Genomic DNA, 20124 nt, shown 5'->3' on the forward strand with positions numbered 1-20124 from the left:
CCACCAACGTAAGACACAAGGAGAATCCTGTGGCTGTCTTCAGCATCCTGCCACACCCCCACTGGGCTCCACATATGGTGGCCCTGACCACAAGCCTGACCAATCTCAGGAAGTCCCTTCAACACCAGGGTGGTTAAGATGTGCCACTAAGGTAGGACGCATAGAAAACAGCCTTTGTAACATGTAAATTAAACAGCAGAGTGATAACTCACAACACTGAATAAATTCCTGTAAATGCTATGAAATGGCCAGAAGTGAGAATTTCTGGTTAAACTTTCTGATCAACTCTGAGTCCTCCTTGCCTGCCCTCTCTCCCTCTCCCCCACTCTCTCTGTGTGTGTGTGTGTATATATACTCAAAGTAAATCACAATTTTTGAGTAATTTGAATATATAAAATTCAGTCTAAATATTATGATAAATCAATAAATTCCGAAGTAACTCAGAGTCTTTATTACAAAGATCAGTTACCCCAGGACAATATTGCAAATAAAATATAGCTGTTTAAGTGCAGCAATATCTGTTTTAAATGAACAAGAATCCTGAGGTAATTCGTAGACCCATGTTTATGCATGTGAGCATGCACATAAATACACCCTACACAATTTCACATAGCATCAAGTGGCAGAGTAGGAGAAGTGAGTCCCAATGTTTGACACTCCCCGTAAGCACTGAGGTCATTCCCAGTGCTCTCCCTGAAGCTCTTCCCACGTTCACCACTCTCTGTGGCACACAGCCCTCCATCTGCAGCAGACGACCTTGTTTACTATTTCATAGAGAAGACAGAAACGATTAAGTACAAACTCCTTTATCTACTCTGCCATTCTGTCCACATAGTTTATCTGTATTTTCATCCATTCACCCTTCCTGTCTGCCTGGCAGTGACAAAGAGGTGCTCCACTTCTTGCCTGCCAGAAATTCATACATTCAACTGTGTTCTGGAGCACAGCTCTTCCTGCCTCCTCAGGGATCTTAACCAGTTAGTTCTCCTCTTGCTATCTCTTAAACAATTCGTCCCCAATTTGCTCATTTCTGTGCCTGTATTCAAGCAGTTTACATGTTAAGAGAAACAAACATACTCATTTCCTTTCATCCTATATGTTCTAAATTATTAATGCCACTTTTCATGACCAAACTTCTACATCATTATTGCTATAATTTCCCCGTCTCACATTTAATCTTAGGTCATTTCCATTTATTTTCTGCCCTAAAGATTCTACTGAGGCCACTCCTACTTTTGTGGTTGCCAACAACGCTTAAGCACTGTGGCACTTGCTGTATGTCTCTTCTTTCTTAATTTCCATGCTGCTGCTCTATCTTGGATCATCTCTGACAGTCTGGATATTTGTCCCTGCTCAAATCTCATGTTGAGTTGTAATCCCCAGTGCTAGAGATGAGGCCTGGTGGGAGGTGTTTAGATCTTGGGGGCGGATTCCTCATTGCTTGGTGCTTGCCTCAAGACAGTGAGTGATCTCACGAGATCTGGTCATTTAAAAGTGTCCAAGCACCTCCTCGCCAGCTCTCTCTCTCTCTTGCTCCAGTTCTAGTCATGTGATGTGCCTGTTCCCCTTTTGCCTTCTTGTCATGATTGCAAGTTTCCTAAGGTCTCCCCAGAAGCAGATGCCACTATGCGTCCTGTATAGTCTGCAGAACTGTGAGCCAATTAAACCTCTTTTCTTTAATAAATTACCTAGTCTCAGATATTTCTTCATAGTAAGGCAAGAATGGCCTAATGCAATCTCCAAATCCCTTCTCCAGTATTCCTTTCTCAGTTGTTTTCTGCCCTCTCTTAAATGTTCCTATTTTCCAAAGATACGACCTTGGTTTTCATTACATACTTTCTTGGGAAATTTCAACAATAGCGAGGACCACAAACACCATCTACACATTGACAAGCCATTTTTCACCTGGATGCCCATAAGACTCTTGAGGCTAGCACGTGCGAGCAGGAATGTCGGGTCTCTCACACCTGTGCTCTGCTCTATCATGCACTCTTAATGCATCATAATGCAGCAGCTTAAACTGGAGTTTGGAAGTCATTCTACATCCCTCCTCCTCTTTTCAATGCCTCCAGTTTACTCCCTACCCTTCTTCTCCTTTCTACCTGCTCAAGTTAAGGTGTCATCATCTCTTGTCTGGACTATGACAGTCCCCTCCATCTAACCTTATCCACTGTTTAATTCATTTACCTCACAGCCACCATGATCCTTCCAGTATGAAAACCCCTTAATGTTATGCATATGCAGACAGCAGGGTGGGGTGGCAGTGGGTGACCTGGTGAATTACCCAATAGTGGTCAACTATTAACAATGAGAACATGCCATACACCTGATAAAAGCTGAAATTGAAATTAAGAATCTCTACCTCTGTAAGATTATATTTATACTCAAGGATAATCTAAGTATTCTTTGGATTTACTTCTTATTAAACAATTTAGAAATACAGAAATGCTTTGACTTATTGAGATATTACACTTTTATAAATGCCTAATGTGATACAAATTGAGCACAATATTTATAACTAGCAGCCAGGTTAGCATTTCATAAATCTTTATAGGTAGATCCTACATGTAAAGTATTCCAGAGTATTTCCCTGAATAAGGTGTCATGAATGAATATTAACTGCACACACACATGAAATTTATATATTTACATATACACATGAATACTGACTGTACATCCAGTCACAAGCATAATATCATAAGCATGAAGGAATCATAAGTTTATTAATGGCACTTTTGTTTTGAGAAAAAGTTCATATAAATTCATATATGGGGAATTTTAATAAAATGTGTAAATAAATACTTAATTTCTATCAAACTACTCTGAAATATTAATTGTGAGTCATGGCTCTGGCTTTTTAACATCAGGTAAGGAGTAAGTGTGTTCAACACGTCCCTTTTCCAGATGTGGTATGGTTTTTCCAGTTGTGCTCTTACCACAAGAGCAAAACAGGTAAACATTTAAAAGGCAATAAAAGTTTCTATAATTTATCTTTGCTTTCTATATTAAAGCTTTAATTTAGTATTTTTTTACTTTTATTTTCATGGCCAGCTCTTATAAAGAATAATCTAGTATTTCTGCATTAAAGCATTAATCTAGTATTTCAAAAGTGTTGTAAAACTATAGACAAAGCAAATCATAGTGTTCAAAAGCTTATATCCTCTATAGTAGTACTGATACAATGGTTTAAAATATCATCAATGCTTACAGACAAAGCAAAATATCTCAGTGATTTCTAGACAGAGGGGCTGTGTAAATGGTCACAGGGAGTCAGCAGAGCTAGAAGCAACTTCCTCTCAGTGGATGTGGCCACACTAGGTAGCAGTTCTAACTCTCTTCTCCTTTGAAGCAGGAAACTCTTATTTCCTTATAGATACAGATAGTTTCATTTATTTCCTTGCAGAGTTGTTTTGACAACCCATTTTGAAAGAATCTACCTTATAAGACACATCCAGCCATTCATTCCATACCTAAAATAGGTGGGAAACCAACACTTAAAATGCCTAAGAGTACAGAATGAGGCTGAGGTTTGTGAAGTTAAAATTTCAATGATAAAACACTGATAAACACAAGAAATGTAATCAGTGATGAATAACAAGATTAGATACACACATTTCTGACAATTAACACTGAGTCTGAGGACCAATCAACCGTGTGTCTAAAAATTTAAAAGTCAGAGCTTTCCATTTTTCCTACTACATTATCTCATATAAAAATTAAACTGCTTAATACCAGTACTTCTACTAAAATTTTGAAAAGTAGCTCTACTTACTTTACATTCTTCATTTTGATAAAGACAGTTTCTTAGGAGCTGCATGGCAATGCTTAACTCTTTAATAACACCATCCTCCTATTTAAACAAAAAGCAGTTGAAAACTGTGAATGCAACAGCATACTCCGTTTTTGTGTATAGTAATTCCCTCCCCTTTGGGTCACAGTACAATGCAGGTGTGCTCTAATCATGCCCGACCACTGTAACTTTGAGGGAACTGACAGGCTAATGATCTCTGAAAGATGACCATATCTCAAGAAGCACATTCACCACGAAAAAGCTATTTCTGTTCTATCAAGCATGGAGGAACTCGGATATATGATAGCCTCCATGTTTCATCTCAATAAAGTGAGGCAGATACTGACAGGTTTTCAATCATATCAGTTGTTGGCTGACTTTCTCAATGATGAAGGGCCTTTGGCTAGAGAGGGAAAGAGGAAAAAAAAAAAAAAAAAGAACTGATAAACATACAATCAATCTCCTGAATCAATTACACTATTAAATAAGACTTTGTCTTGGTTTCTTATTAAGGGAAGTAGAAACTAGTTATTACATAGAGTGCTGCTATAATGGCCTTGCCTACACACATATATGTATATTTATACTATTCACACACTTTCATTTGCTGAATAAGTGGGTGGCAGATCTTGTTAACCACAGTAGTTATTGTTAACCATAGCTATTATATAATAACTACGTTATTTTGAGTTTATCTGAGCATGCAGTTTAAACATGAGTCCAACAGACTCAATGCTAGAGGAGATATTCAGAAGGCACAGAAGGAGATAAATAGAGATGAGGAATACCAGCTCTTCAACCACCCAGATATGGGGCAAATATTAGCTCCAACGATTACCAACTGTGTGATTGTGCTGTAATGAGTGTTTGTTCATGAGATAATAAATATTAAAGGTTTCAATAGTGGCTGACATATAGAAAACTCTTAATAAATTATAGTTGTTATAGATCTCATTCCTAGTTAACCTATGCTTGTTTTGAGATAAAGATTTTCTTTTTGTAGTATAAAAAATTTATCTGGCATAGTATCATGTATATGTGGATATTTCCAATGTTTTATAATAACAACAGTACATAATAAACAGATGTTGTCTAAAGATCTTCAAGTAAGAATTAAGACCAAAACAAGTCAACAATCTGCTAACATAGAAATCTCATTAATTCATCCATCTCTACCTTGCTTCTAAATGAGATACTCATTTCAAGCTCGTGCTCATTTCTAGGCACAAGGGGACTGGAGAATGGTCTCTACATATAGCCATTCATTTATCCCACAATATTACCTTTTTTTTCAATGCTGCTTTCCCAGGCCTCAGAGAATCTAGGTTCAGTTGTGCATTTATGTGTTTCATCTGCTCCATGCAATTGTCTATAAGATTGGCTGAAAGACAAAATCTATAGCAGTCAAAAGGATATTCTATTTCCAAGTTAAGTTAAAACCACATATACCAATCAGATTCTCAAAAAGGTAACATTCTCTATTTCTGACCCACTTCATTTTAGAATTTTCAGTAAGAGATTAATGAATCAGAGGGGGAAAAGTAAGAGGACTAAAATGCTGAAGGCCACTTGCTTTCAGTTTTTAGTAAGATACTCCCCAAATCCAATTTACAACTTGAGGAATACATAATTTGTTTTAGTAGCAAATCACAACTGATATTAATGGACTTGATGTTGCCATTATTCTCTTTTAATTCTCAGATCTATATTCTCCGATTCCCAAATGAGAAATTACAACACTCAAGAGGAGAAATTTAGAAAATATGGAACTGTCTGTTGCTGTTTTTACCATCAAAACTATGTGGGTTTTGTTCAGGTATGCAGTAAGTGCTTCTGGATAGTAATATTTAATTACAATGAAACTCAATGTATTACCTTTTAGCTTCTCTAATATTTACATATAGGTCCTTTAGAGCAAGAACCTCACATATTAAACAAACAAAAAACTACGTCTAATCTTTTTATTTGAAAAGTAATGCATATTTACTGCTTCTGTATGAAAAAATGATTTTTACTGACACTAAGACTATACTGTAAGTTTTTTACATTTTGAGTCTAAAGAAAATTAACTTTAACAAGCAACAAAACATATGAGCTGCTGATAATGCCATCAACACAGCTGACGTGTCACGTGGCTCACCTTTCAAAGCATGTTTCTGTGCTCTTCTACTGACAGCCAGAAGTGACATCAACGCATTTGCAGCTACTCTTTTCAGGATATCTTTGGAGGATTTCCCTTCATAGCACTGCAGAGAATACAAATCAAACTGCCTTGAAGAAATATTTAATCTGCAGCAAAACCGTTGTGAATAAAGAACATTTTCTACTTAAAAGATATTGCTAGGTTTCAACTATCATGTGAAATTCACTGGATTTTGATAAATCATTAATATTTGAGAATGTTCTGTGTGGATAAGACTGTATAAGTTGTTTATAATATGGAAGAGAACAACAATCATTCTTAAAGACGCATCGTCTACAGAAAAAAGCTTTATTTAGCTTTTACATAGCAAGCTCACATACTTACTCAAATTCACCAGAGCATACTGTATACATACCTATGTGTAGCTTATTAAAATGGGTCCTTGTAAAACTGCTGAGCAGGAGAACTGTCATCAATGTCCTCCTTTCTCCTTCTGGGGACACATTACCCTCTCTCCATTTCTACCTAAAATACCCTTATATCTCAGGTGATTTGGTTCTTTCCATCTTTCATTTCTATGGTAACATGCACCTGTCATATAACATTTTCTCAAAAACTAATGCATAACTTTTTTGACTTTCAGAGAAATGGAAAATCATTTGTAATTCTGAAACTACTATTTCGGTATATTTTCTTTATACATTTAAATTTATGAGTTAGAAAAATTTTCACTTAAAAATTTCTAATATGTACAAAAGTAGACACAGTAACAGATTCCATACATTTTTATTTAAAAAAAAAAAAAAAAAAAACCTAGAAATTTCTGCTCCAAGATGGCCAACTAGATACAGCCAGGAGGAACATCTCCTACTGAGGGACCGGGACATCAGGAAGACTGGCACACTCCTAGATCTTCAGAGGGAGGGCACTGAGAACAGATGGAGGGAAAACACAGAGCCGGGGCTGAAGGGGGAGGAAGCTGGGGACCCTGCTCGAGGCTACCAAGCACCACAACTTGTTCCTGGCCCCCAACCACTCCTGCAGAGGGGGTGAGTTGAAAAGGCAAGGAAAAAAATTCACTCTCACCACAGGCCTCTGGAATCATGGTAGGAAGGGACCCCTGGACCACTATGGACATTTGAGTTGTCAGGGAAAGCTGCTTAGGGAAGCAGTAGAAGCAGCACTCCAGCTGGGGCAGAGCCCAGAGAGTTTTGTATGGGAGTGTCTATAGCATAACACTGCCAGGGACACCCACCCCCTTAGGCTAGACTTGCTCCCATAGAAGACTCTATCCCTAGGGGAACTGTGGGACCTCAACTCTGCAGGGTGGTCTTGCCCATGAGATGGGGCCAGTCTGGGTCACCCTTTGGTCTGCTGGCTTCTCCCTGGGCCCGAGCCTAGCCACACCTGCTTGGAGTGAAGCTCCCAGGTACTTCCTGGGGGCCTACATGGTAGCTCTTGCACTGGCAGACTGTGCCTGACTAGCAGAGTGCTCTAGTAGAGTGACCCTAGTTGGACATGCAGCAGCATTCTTCCCCCACTGCAGCCTCCTTCATGCTGCCTTGCCTGCAGGCACTCACTCACTGGCCACCCACCACAATGCTTTGTGGGCATGTACAGGAGGACCTGCCTTCCCTTCCCCACCAGCACATGTGTGCACATGCACCCTGCCATGTCACTGCTGCCAGCCGTGAGTGCACTCCATCCTCCCTCCCTGCTATTGTCCTCAGAGAGTCAGCAGGCATGGAGCCCGCCAGCCCTGGGCCTGCCAGCACCCCATCCCTGCGCTGGGGCTGCCAACACAGAACTAGCCACCAAAAGCAGCGAACCCACCCCCAGCCCTGAGCAGCCACCGACACCAGAATGAATGGGCACAAAGGGCACACACAGTCTTGCGTCCACCATTGCCCAGTCTCATGCTAATACTACCACCAGTATGAATGTGCACACAGTCCTCAGGCAGGGGCTCCCAAATCCCCAAGCTGTGCTGCTACCACAGCTGCTGTAGACACCTGCATCAAGGCTGGCACCCTGGCACCTGACGGCACCCTGCTGCAGCTGACGAGTGTGCACCCTGCTGCTGACATGTGTCAACAAGGACAGATCCTACTGCCACTTTCCTATGAAGTGCTTTGGCTGGCACCAACCATCAGAGAGTTATGAGCAGCAGTCCTAGAGCACCTTGGACCCTCCAGAGCACAGGTTCCTAACCTTGAGGAAACAGAGATCAAAGCCCTGCCCAGACACCAGTCCCCAAGAGTTAGAGCACACAGTCCAGGAGTCCTGAGTTGAGCCTTGGCCCCCTAAAATCCTCCTAAAATGAGTCGACTGAATACACCTTATATCATAATGAAATGCCCAAGGACATTAAGTAGGATAAAAGGAAAAAAATAAAAAATAAAAAAAGACAATCATCCAAAGGATAGCAACTTTAACGACTTGAAGGAACATCAGCCCGCAAAGATGAAAAAAAACCAGCGCAAGAACTCTAAGACCTCAAAAAGCCAGTGTCTTCTTTTTTCCAAACGACCACACTAATTTTCCAGCAAAGGTTCTTAACCAGGCTGAGATGGCTGAAATAACAGAATTCAGAATATGGACAGGAATGATGATCATGGAGATTCAGGAGAATATTGAAACCCAATCTAAGAAAACTAAGAATAAAAAAAAAAAAAAATACAGGAGCTAACAGCCAAATAGCCAAGGAAAGAAAGTAACCGACCAAACAGAGCTGAAAATCTGACACCAAAACTGGCAGAGGCACAACAACAACAAAAAAAAGGTCAATATCTTTGATGAACATCAATGCAAAAACCCTCAACAACATACTAGCAAACTGAATCCAGCAGCACATCAAAAAGCTAATCCACTACGAACAAGAAGGCTTTATCCCTAGGATGTAAGGTTGGTTCAACATATGTGCAAATAAATAAACATGATTCATCACATAAACAGAAACAGAAACAAAAATAACATGATTATCTCAACAGAAGCTTTCAGTAAAATTCAACATCTTTTCATATTAAAAACTCTCGACAAACTAGGTATTGAAGGAACATATCTCAAAATAATGAGAGCCATCTATGACAAACCCGCTGTCTACATCATATCGAATGGGCAAAAGCTAGAAGCATTGCCCTTGAAAACTGGCACAAGGATGCCCTCTCTCACCATTCCTATTCAACACAGTACTGGAATTTCTGGCCAGGGAAGTCAGGCAAGAGAAGGAAATAAAGGGCATCCAAATAGGAAAAGAGGAAGTCAAATTATTCCTGTTTGCAGATGACACGATCCTATATCTACAAAAGCCTATCATCTCAGCCCAAAAGCTCCTTAAGCTGATAAACAATTTTAGCAAAGTCTCAGGATACAAAATCTATGTGCGGAAGTTACTAACATTCCTATATACCAACAATCAACCCAAGAGGCAAATCAGGAATGCAATCCCATTCACAACTGCCACCAAAATAAAATAAAATAAAATAAAATGCAATACCTAGGAATACAGTTAACCAGGGAGGTGAAAGATCTCTACAAGGAGAAATACAAAACACTGCTGAAAGAAATCAGTGGTGACACAAATGAATGGAAAAACATTACCCATGAACATGGCTAGGAAGAATCAACATCGCTAAAATGGCCATACTGTCCAAAGTAATTTGTAGATTCAACACTATCCCTATCGAACCACCAATCACATTCTTCACAGAACTAGAAAAAAAAACTTTTAAAATTCATATGGAACCAAAAAAGAGCCCAAAACACCAAGGCAATTCTAAGCAAAAAGAAAAAAGCTGGAGGTATCAAGCTACTTGACTTCAAACTATACTATAGGGCTACAGTAACCAAAGCATGGTAATGGTATAAAAAATAAACACATAGACCAATGGAACAGAATAGAGATCCCAAAAATAAGGGTGCACACCTACAACAATCTGACCTTAGACAAAGCTGACAAAAACAAGCAATGGGGAAAGAACTCCCTATTCGATAAATGGTGCTGGGATAACTGATTAATTATATGCATAAATCGAAACTGGACCCCTTCCTTATACATACACAAAATTCAACTGAAGATGGATTAAAGACTTAAATATAAAACCCAAAACTATAAAAACGCTGGAAGACAACCTAGGCAATACCATTCCGGACACAGAAACTGGCAGAGATTTCATGATGAAGACGTGAAAAGCAATTGCAACAAAAGCAAAAATTGACAAATGAAATCTAATTAAACTAAAGCGCGTCTGCACAGCAAAAGAAACTATCAACAGAGTAAACAGACAACCCACAGAATGGGAAAAAATATCTGCAAACTATGCATCTGACAAAGGTCTAATATCCAGCAACTATAAGGAATGTAAATTTACAAGAAAAAAAAACCATTAAAAAGTGGGCAAAGGACACGAACAGATACTTCTCAAAAGAAGACATACACAATGCCAACAAGCATATGAAAAAAAGCTCAACATCACTGATCATTAGAGAAATGCAAATCAAAACCACAGTAAGATACCATGTCACACCAGTCAGAATTGCTATTAAGAAGTCAAAAAATAACACATGCTGATGAGGTTGTGGAGAAAAGGGAATGCTTATACACAGTTAGTGGGAGTGTAAATTAGTTCAACCACTGTGGAAGGCAAATTAGTTCAATCATTGTGGAAGGCAGTGATTCCTCAACAAGCCAAAAACAGGACTGCAATTCAACCCTATAATCCCATTACAGAGTATACACCCAAAGGAACAAAAATCATTCTTTCATAAAGACACACGAATACAAATGTTCACTGCAGCACCATCTGCAATAGCAAAGACATGGAACCAACTTAAATGCCCATCAACGGAAAACTGGATGAAGAAAATGTGGTACATATACACCATGGAATACTATGCAGCCATAAAAAAGAGCGAGATCATGTCCTTTGCATGAACGTGGTTGGAGCTCAAGGTCAAGATCCTTAGGAAACAATGCAGGAACAGAACACCAAATACTGCTTGTTCTCACTTATAAGTGGGAGCTAAATGATGAGAGCACTGGGACACAAAGAGGGGAACAATACACAATGGGGCCTACCAGTGGGTAAAGGGTAGTAGGAGGGAGAGGATCAGAAAAAATAACTATTGGGTACCAGGCTTAGTACCTGGGTTATGAAATAATCGATACACCAAACCCCCATGATATAAGTTTACCTATATAACAAACCTACACATGAGCCCCTGGTACGGCAGCATTCATCACAGAATGACAGAAGTGCCCTTGGGCTCTAAGTGAACATTAGCAGCAGCCTGGTAGAACTCCTATGGGACTGTGGTAGTGGTGGCCAAAAGGAGAATCTCCTTTTCCTGTGGAAAGGGGATAGAAGAGCAGAAAGGACCCTGTATTGTGGTTTGAGTGCCAGGTTAGCGGCATTAGAATAGAACATCAGGCAAAATTCTAAGATTTTTGACTCTAATCCCTGGCTCACAGATAGCAACTCTGGACCTGCTCAGGGTCTAGGGAAACTTACCGCTCTGAAGGGAAGGACAGAAACCTGGCTGGCTTTGCTACCTACTGATCATAAAGGCCTACTGAGAGGTGACAGTGTGCTAGTAGCCCTCACTCTCAGCCCCTCCTCGGCCTCAGGCCTCAGTGTCCACTCTGGCTGCGCTTGAGGAGCCCTTCAGCCCGCCACGGCACAGTGGGAGCCCCTCTCTGGGCTGGCTGAGGCTGGAGCCTCCTCCTTCTGCTTGCGGGGAGGTGTGGAGGGAGAGGCGCGGGCGGGAACCAGGGCTGCGCTAGTGGGCCAGTGTGAGTTCCAGCAGGCCTGGGCGCCGGCTCGGCAGGCCCCGCATAGGGAGCAGCCAACCAGCAACGCAGGCCCAGGGCAGTGAGGAGCTTAGCACCCAGGCCAGCAGCTGTGGAGGTTGCTGGGTCCCCCAGCAGTGCCTGCCCGCCAGGGCCACACTCATTCTCACTGGACCTTAGCTGCCTCCCAGCAGGGCAGGGCTCAGGACCTGCAGCCCACCATGTCTGAGCTCCTCCCCCTGTGGTAGGCTCCCGCACAGCCTGAGCCTCCCCCATGGGCGCCACCCCCTGCTCTGTGGCAGTCCGTGGACAGCCCAAGGGTTGAGGAGTGCAGGCGCGGCTTGGGACTAGTGGGCAGCTCTGCCTGCAGCCCTGGTGCAGGATCCACTGGGTGAAGCCAGCTGGGCTCCTGAACCGGATGGGGACTTGGAGAACTTTTATATCTAGCTGGAGGATTGTACATGCACAATCAGCACTCTGTGTCTAGCTCAGGATTTGTAAATACACCAATCAGCACTCTAGCTCAGGGTTTGTGAATACACCAATTGGTACTCTGTATGGAGACTTGGAGGACTAGTGCTCTGTAACTCTGTCTAGCTCAAGGATTGTAAATACACCAATCAGCACTCTGTGTCTAGCTCAAGGTTTGTAAATACACCAATTGGTACTCTGTATCTAGCTAACTAGCACTCTATGACTCTGTCTAGCTCAAGGATTGTAAACGCACCAATCAGCATTCTGTCAAAACGGACCAATCAGCTCTCTGTAAAACAGACCGATCAGCTCTCTGTAAAATGGACCAAACAGCAGGATGTGGGTGGGGCCAGATAAGGGAATAAAAGCAGGCTGCGGGAGCCAGCCAGCAGCAACCCACTGGGGTCCCCTTCCACACTGTGGAAACTTTGTTCTTTCGCTCTTTGCAGTAAATCTTGCTGCTGCTCACTCTTTGGGTCCACGCTTCCTTTATGAGCTGTAACACTCACCGCGAAGGTCTGCAGCTTCACTCCTGAAGCCAGCGAGACCAAGAACCCACCAGGAAGAACGAACAACTCCAGACGTGCTGCCTTTAAGAGCTGTAACACTCACCACAAAGGTCTGTAGCTTCACTCCTGACAGCGAGACCACAAACCCACCAGAAGGAAGAAGCTCCAGACATATCTGAACGTCTGAAGGAACACACTAGGGCCTTGAGTGAACACAGGTGGTAAGCAGGTAGTGACTGCAGTGGGCTTTGAGAGAAACCCAGTGTTGTGTTGACATCAGAACTAATCCAGTACAGTTCCAGTGGTGGTAGCCACAAGGGGTGCTAATATCACCACACCCCCAGTTCCAGGCTGCTCAGTATATATATAGAGACTCTGTTTGTTTGGGAGAAAAGGTAAAAGAACAAGAGTCTCTGCCTGGTTATCTGGAGAATTCTTCCAGATCTTATCCAAGACCACCAAGGCAGTACCTCTACAAGTCTGCAAGAAACAAAGTATTATTGGGCTTAAGGTCTAATTCCCTTGGAATGCCTGGAAAGCCTACTCAAGGAGGACACACACAAACAAGCCCAGACTGCAAAGACTAAAAGAAATACCTAACTCTTCAATGCCCAGATACTGATGAACATCTATAAGCATCAAGATCATCCAGGAAAAAATGATCTCACCAAATGAACTAGAAAAGGCATCAGAGACCAAGCCTGGAGAAACAGAGATGTGTGAACTTTCAAACAGAATTCAAAATTCAATTCAATTCAAATTCAAAATTGCTGTTTGGGAACTCAAAGAAATTCAAACTACGAGAAGGAATTCATAATTTTATCAGATAAATTTAACAGAGAGATTTAAATAATTAAAAAGAAGCAAGCAGAAATTCTAGAGTTGAACAATTCAACTGGCACACTGACAAATACATCAGTTTCATAATAGTGGAGCTGACCAAGTAAAAGAAAGAATTAGTAAGCTTGAAGGCAAGTTATTGGAAAATACACAGTCAGGAGAAGGAGACAAAAGAAAAAAGAGAAAAAGAAGAATGAAGCATGCCCATAAAATCTAAAAAATAGCCTCAAACAGGCAAATTTAAGAGAAAGAGATAGTGGTAGAAAGTTTATTCAAAGGGATAACATCAGAGAATTTCCAAAACCTAGAGACAGATCAATACTGAAGTACAGGAAGGTTACAGAACACCAAGCAGATTTAACCCAAAGAAGACATTTAAAACATTTAATAATCAAACTCCTAAAGGTCAGAGACACAGAAAAGATCCTAAAAGCAGCAAGAGAAAAGAAAGAAATAACATACAATGGAGCTCCAATATATCTGGAAATGTTACAGGTCACAAGAGAGTGGTATGACATATTTCAAGTGCTGAAGGAAAGAAAAAAAAAAAAACAAAATAAAACAAAAAAAACTTTACCCTAGAACAGTACATATGGCGAAACTATCCTCCAAGTATGAAAGAGAAATAAAAACCTTAGACAAACAAAAGCTAAGGATTTCAACAACACCAGACCTGTCCTACAAGAAATAGTAAAGGGAGTTCTTCAATCTGAAATAAAAGGATGTTAATGAGCAAGAAGAAATAATCTCATAGTACAAAACTCACTGGCAATAGTAAGCACACAGAAAAAGAGAGACTATTATAACACTGTAATGGTGTTGTGTAAACTATTCTTAAGTAGAGAGTCAAAATTATGAACCAATCGAAAATAATAACTACATTAAATTTTTAAGACAAAAACAGTACAATAAGACATAAAGAGAAACAACTAAAAGTTAAAAGCAGGGGAGATAAAGTGTAGAATTTTTATTAGTTTTCTTTTGCGTGTGTGTTTGTTCATGCCATCAGCATTAAGTTATCATTAGTTTAAAATAATGGGCTATAAGACAGTATTTCCAAGCCTCATCATGGTAACCTCTTACAAAAACAATACAAATGCAGACACAAAAACTAAGAAATTAACATACCACCACAGAAAATCATCTTCACTAAAATAAAGACAGAAGGAAGTAAAGACGAATGAGAAGATCACAAAACAATTAGAAAACAAATAACAAATGGCAGAAGGCAGTCCCTACTTGTCAATAACAACATTGAATGTAAATGGACTATGGACTAAACTCTACAATAGAAACACACAGAGTGGCTGAAGGGATGAAAAAACAACGCCTACATATCTGTTGCCTACAAGAAACAGACTTCACCAATAAAAATATACACAGACTGAAAATAAAGGGATGGAAAAAGATATTCCATGCCAATGAAAACAAAAAAAAAAAAATTAGGAGTAGCTATACTTAGACAAAATAGGTGTCAAAACAAAAACTATAAGGAGAGACAAAGGAGATCATTATATAATGATAATGGAGTCAATGCAGCAAGAGGACATAATGATTCTAAGTATATATGTACCCATCACTGGAGCACTGAGATATACAAAGCAAATATTAGAGCTAAAGAGAGAGATCTCAAGACAAATAATGGCTGGAGACTTCAACACCCTACTTTCAGCATTGAACAGACAGATCTTCCAGACAGAAAATCACCAAAGAAACATTGGACTTAATCTGCACTAAAGACCAAATGGACCTAATAGATATTTACTGAAAATTTCATCTAACGGCTGCAGAATACACATTCTTCTCCTCAGCACATGGATCATTCTGTAGCATATTCCATATGTTAGGTTCACAAAACAAGTCTTACAACATTCAAGAAATTGAAATAATATCAAGCATTTTCTATGACCAGAGTAGAATAAAACTGGAAATCAATAACAAGAGGAATTTTGGAAACTATACAAACATGAAAATTAAACAATATGCTCCTGAATATCCAGTGGGTTAATGAAAAAATTAAGAAGAAAATCGAAACATTTCTTGAAACAAATGATAATGGGGCCAGGTGTGGTGGCTCATGCCTTGTAATCCCAGCCCTTTGGGAGGCCAACATGGACGGATCACCTGAGGTCAGCAGTTCGAGACCAGCCTGGCCAACCAACATGCGAAAAATATAAAAATTAGCTGGGTACGGTGGCAAACGCCTGTAATCCCAGCACTTTGGGAGGTCGAGGTGGGCGAATCACGAGGTCAGGAGATCGAGACCATCCTGGCTAACATGGTGAAACCCCATCTCTACTAAAAATACAAAAAAAATTAGCCATGCATGAAAGTGGGCGCCTGTAGTCCCAGCTACTCAGGAAGCTGAGGCAGGAGAATCGCTTGAACCCGGGAGGCAGAGGTTGCAGTGAGCTGAGATCATGCCACACTGCACTCCAGCCTGGGTGACTGAGTGAGACTCTGTCTCAAAAATAAATAAAAATAAAAAATAAATAAAAATATATGTAGCAATTGGGGACAGGGGTGTGTCAGAGTTAAGACTCCTAAGGAAATAGTTGTGTGCACAGATATGTCTTTTATTCCTTCCTGAAATCCCACTAAAATGACAAAAATGAGATCACACACACACACACACACACACAAGCCTGAAAACTAGAAAGCGGATGGATGAGTGGCAAGTGTATCAGGCTTGGGAACCCTGAATTCTAAGTGGTGAGTGGGGAAAGCTGAAAACTACCCCAATCTATCCACTGAATTGCCCAAGGCTGAAGAAATTTAGCACCAGGTATCCCTGGATGTGAGGACAAAGGAAGATTGCTTAAAGTCTCTAAAAAGTAGTTACATGCCCAGATCCTGCCTGCCAGCCACCAATTTGTATGTAACTAATCCACTCTTCCTCCCAGCCCATGCAAAATCCTGGATGTTTAGTTTCTGGAAAGGATAAATTAGGATTCTGAACTGACAGACACGGGAACATTTGTGGGCAAGAGTATTCTACTAAAACCTTTGAAGGATTAAGTGAAATTGTGCAAACTAAATTCTGAGACCTCAGCTGTCATCTCCTACTTGGCTACGTAACATTTGGCAGTTGAGTTTTCACCTCCAGGAAAGAGATCAGAAGACCATTCTCCAGGGAACCTGATAAGCCCCAGAAGACAAGCCTGCAAAATAACTCCCGTTGCTCCCCTTGCACAGCAATTGAAAAGTCGCACTGTCATGCTCAGGGATGTCAATCTGCTTTGAGTTTCCCAGTCTTAAATACAGCACATAATCAAGATTACCAGACACCAAGAAAAGCTGCTAAACAGAAAAGAGAGACTAAAATAAATAGAGGAAAAGACAGCAGAGAGAGACTACACAGAAAAAAAAAAACTTAATAGGAGCTCCAAATGTACAGAGCATACAAAGTACCAGGAATGCCTCTGAAGTAATTCAGAAAGCATGAGTTTATAGATGGAAAGATTGCTCAAGAGAGCCCAGCACAATGGCTAAAACAGATCCACACCTGGATGCTTCATCTAAACATTTTAGAATACAAGAGAAAAAGGAAAGATTCTAAAAACTTCCAGGAAGAGAAAAACCAGGAATTCTAAGGGCTTCAGAATTTTCTTTTCTTTTTTTGTTTTTTTTTGAGACGGAGTCTCGCTCTGTCACCCAGACTGGAGTGCAGTGGCGTGATCTCAGCTCACTGCAAGCTCCACCTCCCGGGTTCACGCCATTCTCCTGCCTCAGTCTTCTGAGTAGCTGGGACTAACGGCGCCCGCTTCCACACCGGCTTTTTTTTTTTTTATTTTTAGTAGAGACGGGGTTTCACTGTGTTAGCCAGGATGGTCTCGATCTCCTGACCTCGTGATCCGCCCACCTTGGCCTTCCAAAGTGCTGGGATTACAGGCATGAGCCACCGTGCCCGACCAGGGCTTCAGAATTTTCTATAGTAACATTTGGAATTAAAAAGAATAGACGATGGCTTCTAAATTCTGAAGTAAATGATTTCCAATCCAGAATTCTCACTAGCCTAAGTATAAATTACATGTAAGGGAGATAAAGACTTTCAGACACTTAGATCTCAAAAGACCTCCTCAGTACCTTTTCTCTGAAAGCTAAGGGAGAAGAGACTCTAAGCAAAAATGAAGAGCATTAACCAGGAGAGAAGGCCACAGGAGATGGGAGACAGCATGTGGGATGCAGAAGACATAGCACAGAGGTAAAGGAATTCCCGGAAGCAGGTGAATGGATATCTCAGGATGACAGGAGACTGTACCTAGCACAGAGGTAAAGGAATTCCCGGAAACCGGTGAATGAATATCCCAGGATGACAGGAGACTGCACCTCGCACAGAGATAAAGGAATTCCCAGAAACAGGTGAGAGCGAATATCAGGATGACAGGAGACTGCACCTGCTTTTAGAATAAAAGGAATTCCCAGAGCGGTGAGCGGATATCCCAGGATGACAGGAGACTGCACCTAGCACAGAGATAAAGGAATTCCAGAAACCGGTGAATAAGATATTCAGGATGACAGGGGAGCTACGCTGGGAATAAAAGGAATTCCAAGAAACGGTGGATAAGATATCAGGATGATGACAGGGGCTACACCTAAGCACAGAGATAAAGGAATTCAAGAAACCGGTGAATGAATATCCCAGGATGACAGGAACTGCACCTAGCACAGAGGTGGGAATTCCGAAGCAGTGAATGGAGAATATCAGGATGACAGGGAACTGCACCTCGCACAGAGATAAAGGAATTCCCAGAAACAGGTGAACGGATATCCCAGGATGACAACAGACATCAAGTAGGTCAGAAGCAATTGGGAAGAGATTTATTTTAAAAGATGAAGCGATGAAGTTCTGACAATTCTGAACACACTGAGAGGATATTTAATTCTGGCAAAGAGCATGGAGTTTATGAGTGATAAAAGTCAGCACATTTTAAAATAATGCAATAATTACCTCTAAGGGAAACAAAAGCTGTGCAAGAAAAGAAAGTTAAACACTGTCTGCAACACAGTTCAATTGTGTGTAACACTGTCACAAATTTAATACCATTCATGCTGCCTATTATCTAATTGGCATTATGGTATATTAATATTAGGAGAATGAGAAGGGAACCCATTTTGGTAGGGTAGGTGGGTGGGGCATGAAAAGAAAGCTAAAGGCTCATTTTCCATAGTAGGAATTCAACAGATAATATCTAAAACTGAATAATCAAGACAAAAAAATATAAGCATGTTATTTCGAGACACGAAAGAGAAGCTATAAAAAGTAGCTAAATGAGGTATACGTGGTCACCTCTGAGAAAATGAGGAATGAAGGCAAAAATCTCGTACCTTTAGTAAAAACTTACAGATAGAACTGTTTGGTTCTCTAAAATGTGTACACAGTAAAACTGAAATCAAAGCCCCAACCCAAAAACAAACAAACAAAAAGGAAACAAACAGGATTAACCTATGGTAAATTCATATACTTTCCAACATATACTGAAGGAAAGGCTGGAGTGAAGGACTGACTTTCTATCAGTTTCCATACAGTACTTACTGCAGACTGAAAAGCAGCCTGAGCATCTCTGCGACACAGCAAGTGGACACGACTGGAAGTGTGAGGAGCCTGGAGGCAGCAAGGCTGAGAATAAACTCAAGCAACATGTAACTAGCTGCCAGATGATGCAAATACACAAAAAAGAGAAAAATGAAGAAGATACAGAGCAAGAAATAATGTCTTCTCATCAACCAAAATTCCTTTAAATGTCATGCTCTTTCTAGATTAATCCCTTCTGTACACTTAAGTGATGGAGGCTATTCTAGGTCAAGACTTTTTTGCTTTCTTTCCAAAAAGTACTTAATGTAAAAATAGGCTTTTTAATTACAGTGAGCATTCATCAACACAACGGTATCTTAAATATATAAGCCTTCCTTTCAACAGATTTACCCTTGAATTTCACCATTTGCTACATGTGAGCACAAAATACATCTAAAACAAGACGCAAGAGTTCCTCATTTGCATTACTACTTTTAGATATCAGATCAAATATAAGGAGCAAAATTAATTCAACATCTCAATTAATATATCAATTATAGACAAAATCTACTACATATAGAGAGATTTGTATTGATCTTGTTATCTATTATGTATTTGCAAATAAAACATACTGAGCACAGTAGGCCCCCTTATCCTTGGGGGATCCATTCCAACACCCCCAGTGGATACCTAAAACCATGAATAGTACCCAACTCCATATAGTCTAAGTTTTATTCCTATATATATGTAACTACAATAAAGTTTAATTTATAAATTAGGCAGGTAGGAGACTAGCAATAACAAACAATAACACAGAATAGTATAATAAAAATTATGTGATTGTGGCCTCTCTCTCTCAAAGTATCTTACTACAATGCACTCATCCTTCTTCATCTTGTGATTTGTCAGTCTGATAACCAAGATGGCTATACTAAGTGATGAATGGGCACGTATCATATGCAGCGTGGGTAAGCTAGACATAGGATGATTCACATCCCGCGGGGGAGACAGAGCAATATTTCATCATACTACTCAGAATGGCATGCAATTTGAAACTTAAGAATT

General features: G+C 40.4%; 1 protein-coding gene across 12 annotated transcripts in view; it reads right to left on the reverse strand.

The window, feature by feature from the left end:
* Positions 1-20124, reverse strand: part of RTTN (rotatin) — a 195732-nt gene that overhangs the window by 21553 nt on the left and 154055 nt on the right. For 9 of the 12 annotated variants that reach the window (XM_031658898.1, XM_031658896.1, XM_031658897.1 and 6 more), the window contains 3 exons: positions 5931-6036; positions 5074-5171; positions 3773-3850 (listed from right to left, as the gene is read on the reverse strand). In XM_031658898.1, coding sequence (XP_031514758.1) covers positions 3773-3850; positions 5074-5171; positions 5931-6036 — 282 coding nt within the window. Of the gene's footprint in view, positions 1-3772; positions 3853-4137; positions 4194-5073; positions 5172-5930; positions 6037-20124 lie in introns of those variants that run through there. The other 3 variants (XM_031658905.1, XR_004180103.1, XR_004180104.1) reach the window with 3 other exon arrangements.

The sequence above is a fragment of the Papio anubis genome, chromosome 19 (assembly GCF_008728515.1).
Source record: "Papio anubis isolate 15944 chromosome 19, Panubis1.0, whole genome shotgun sequence".
NCBI classification, from domain to species: Eukaryota; Metazoa; Chordata; class Mammalia; order Primates; family Cercopithecidae; genus Papio; species Papio anubis.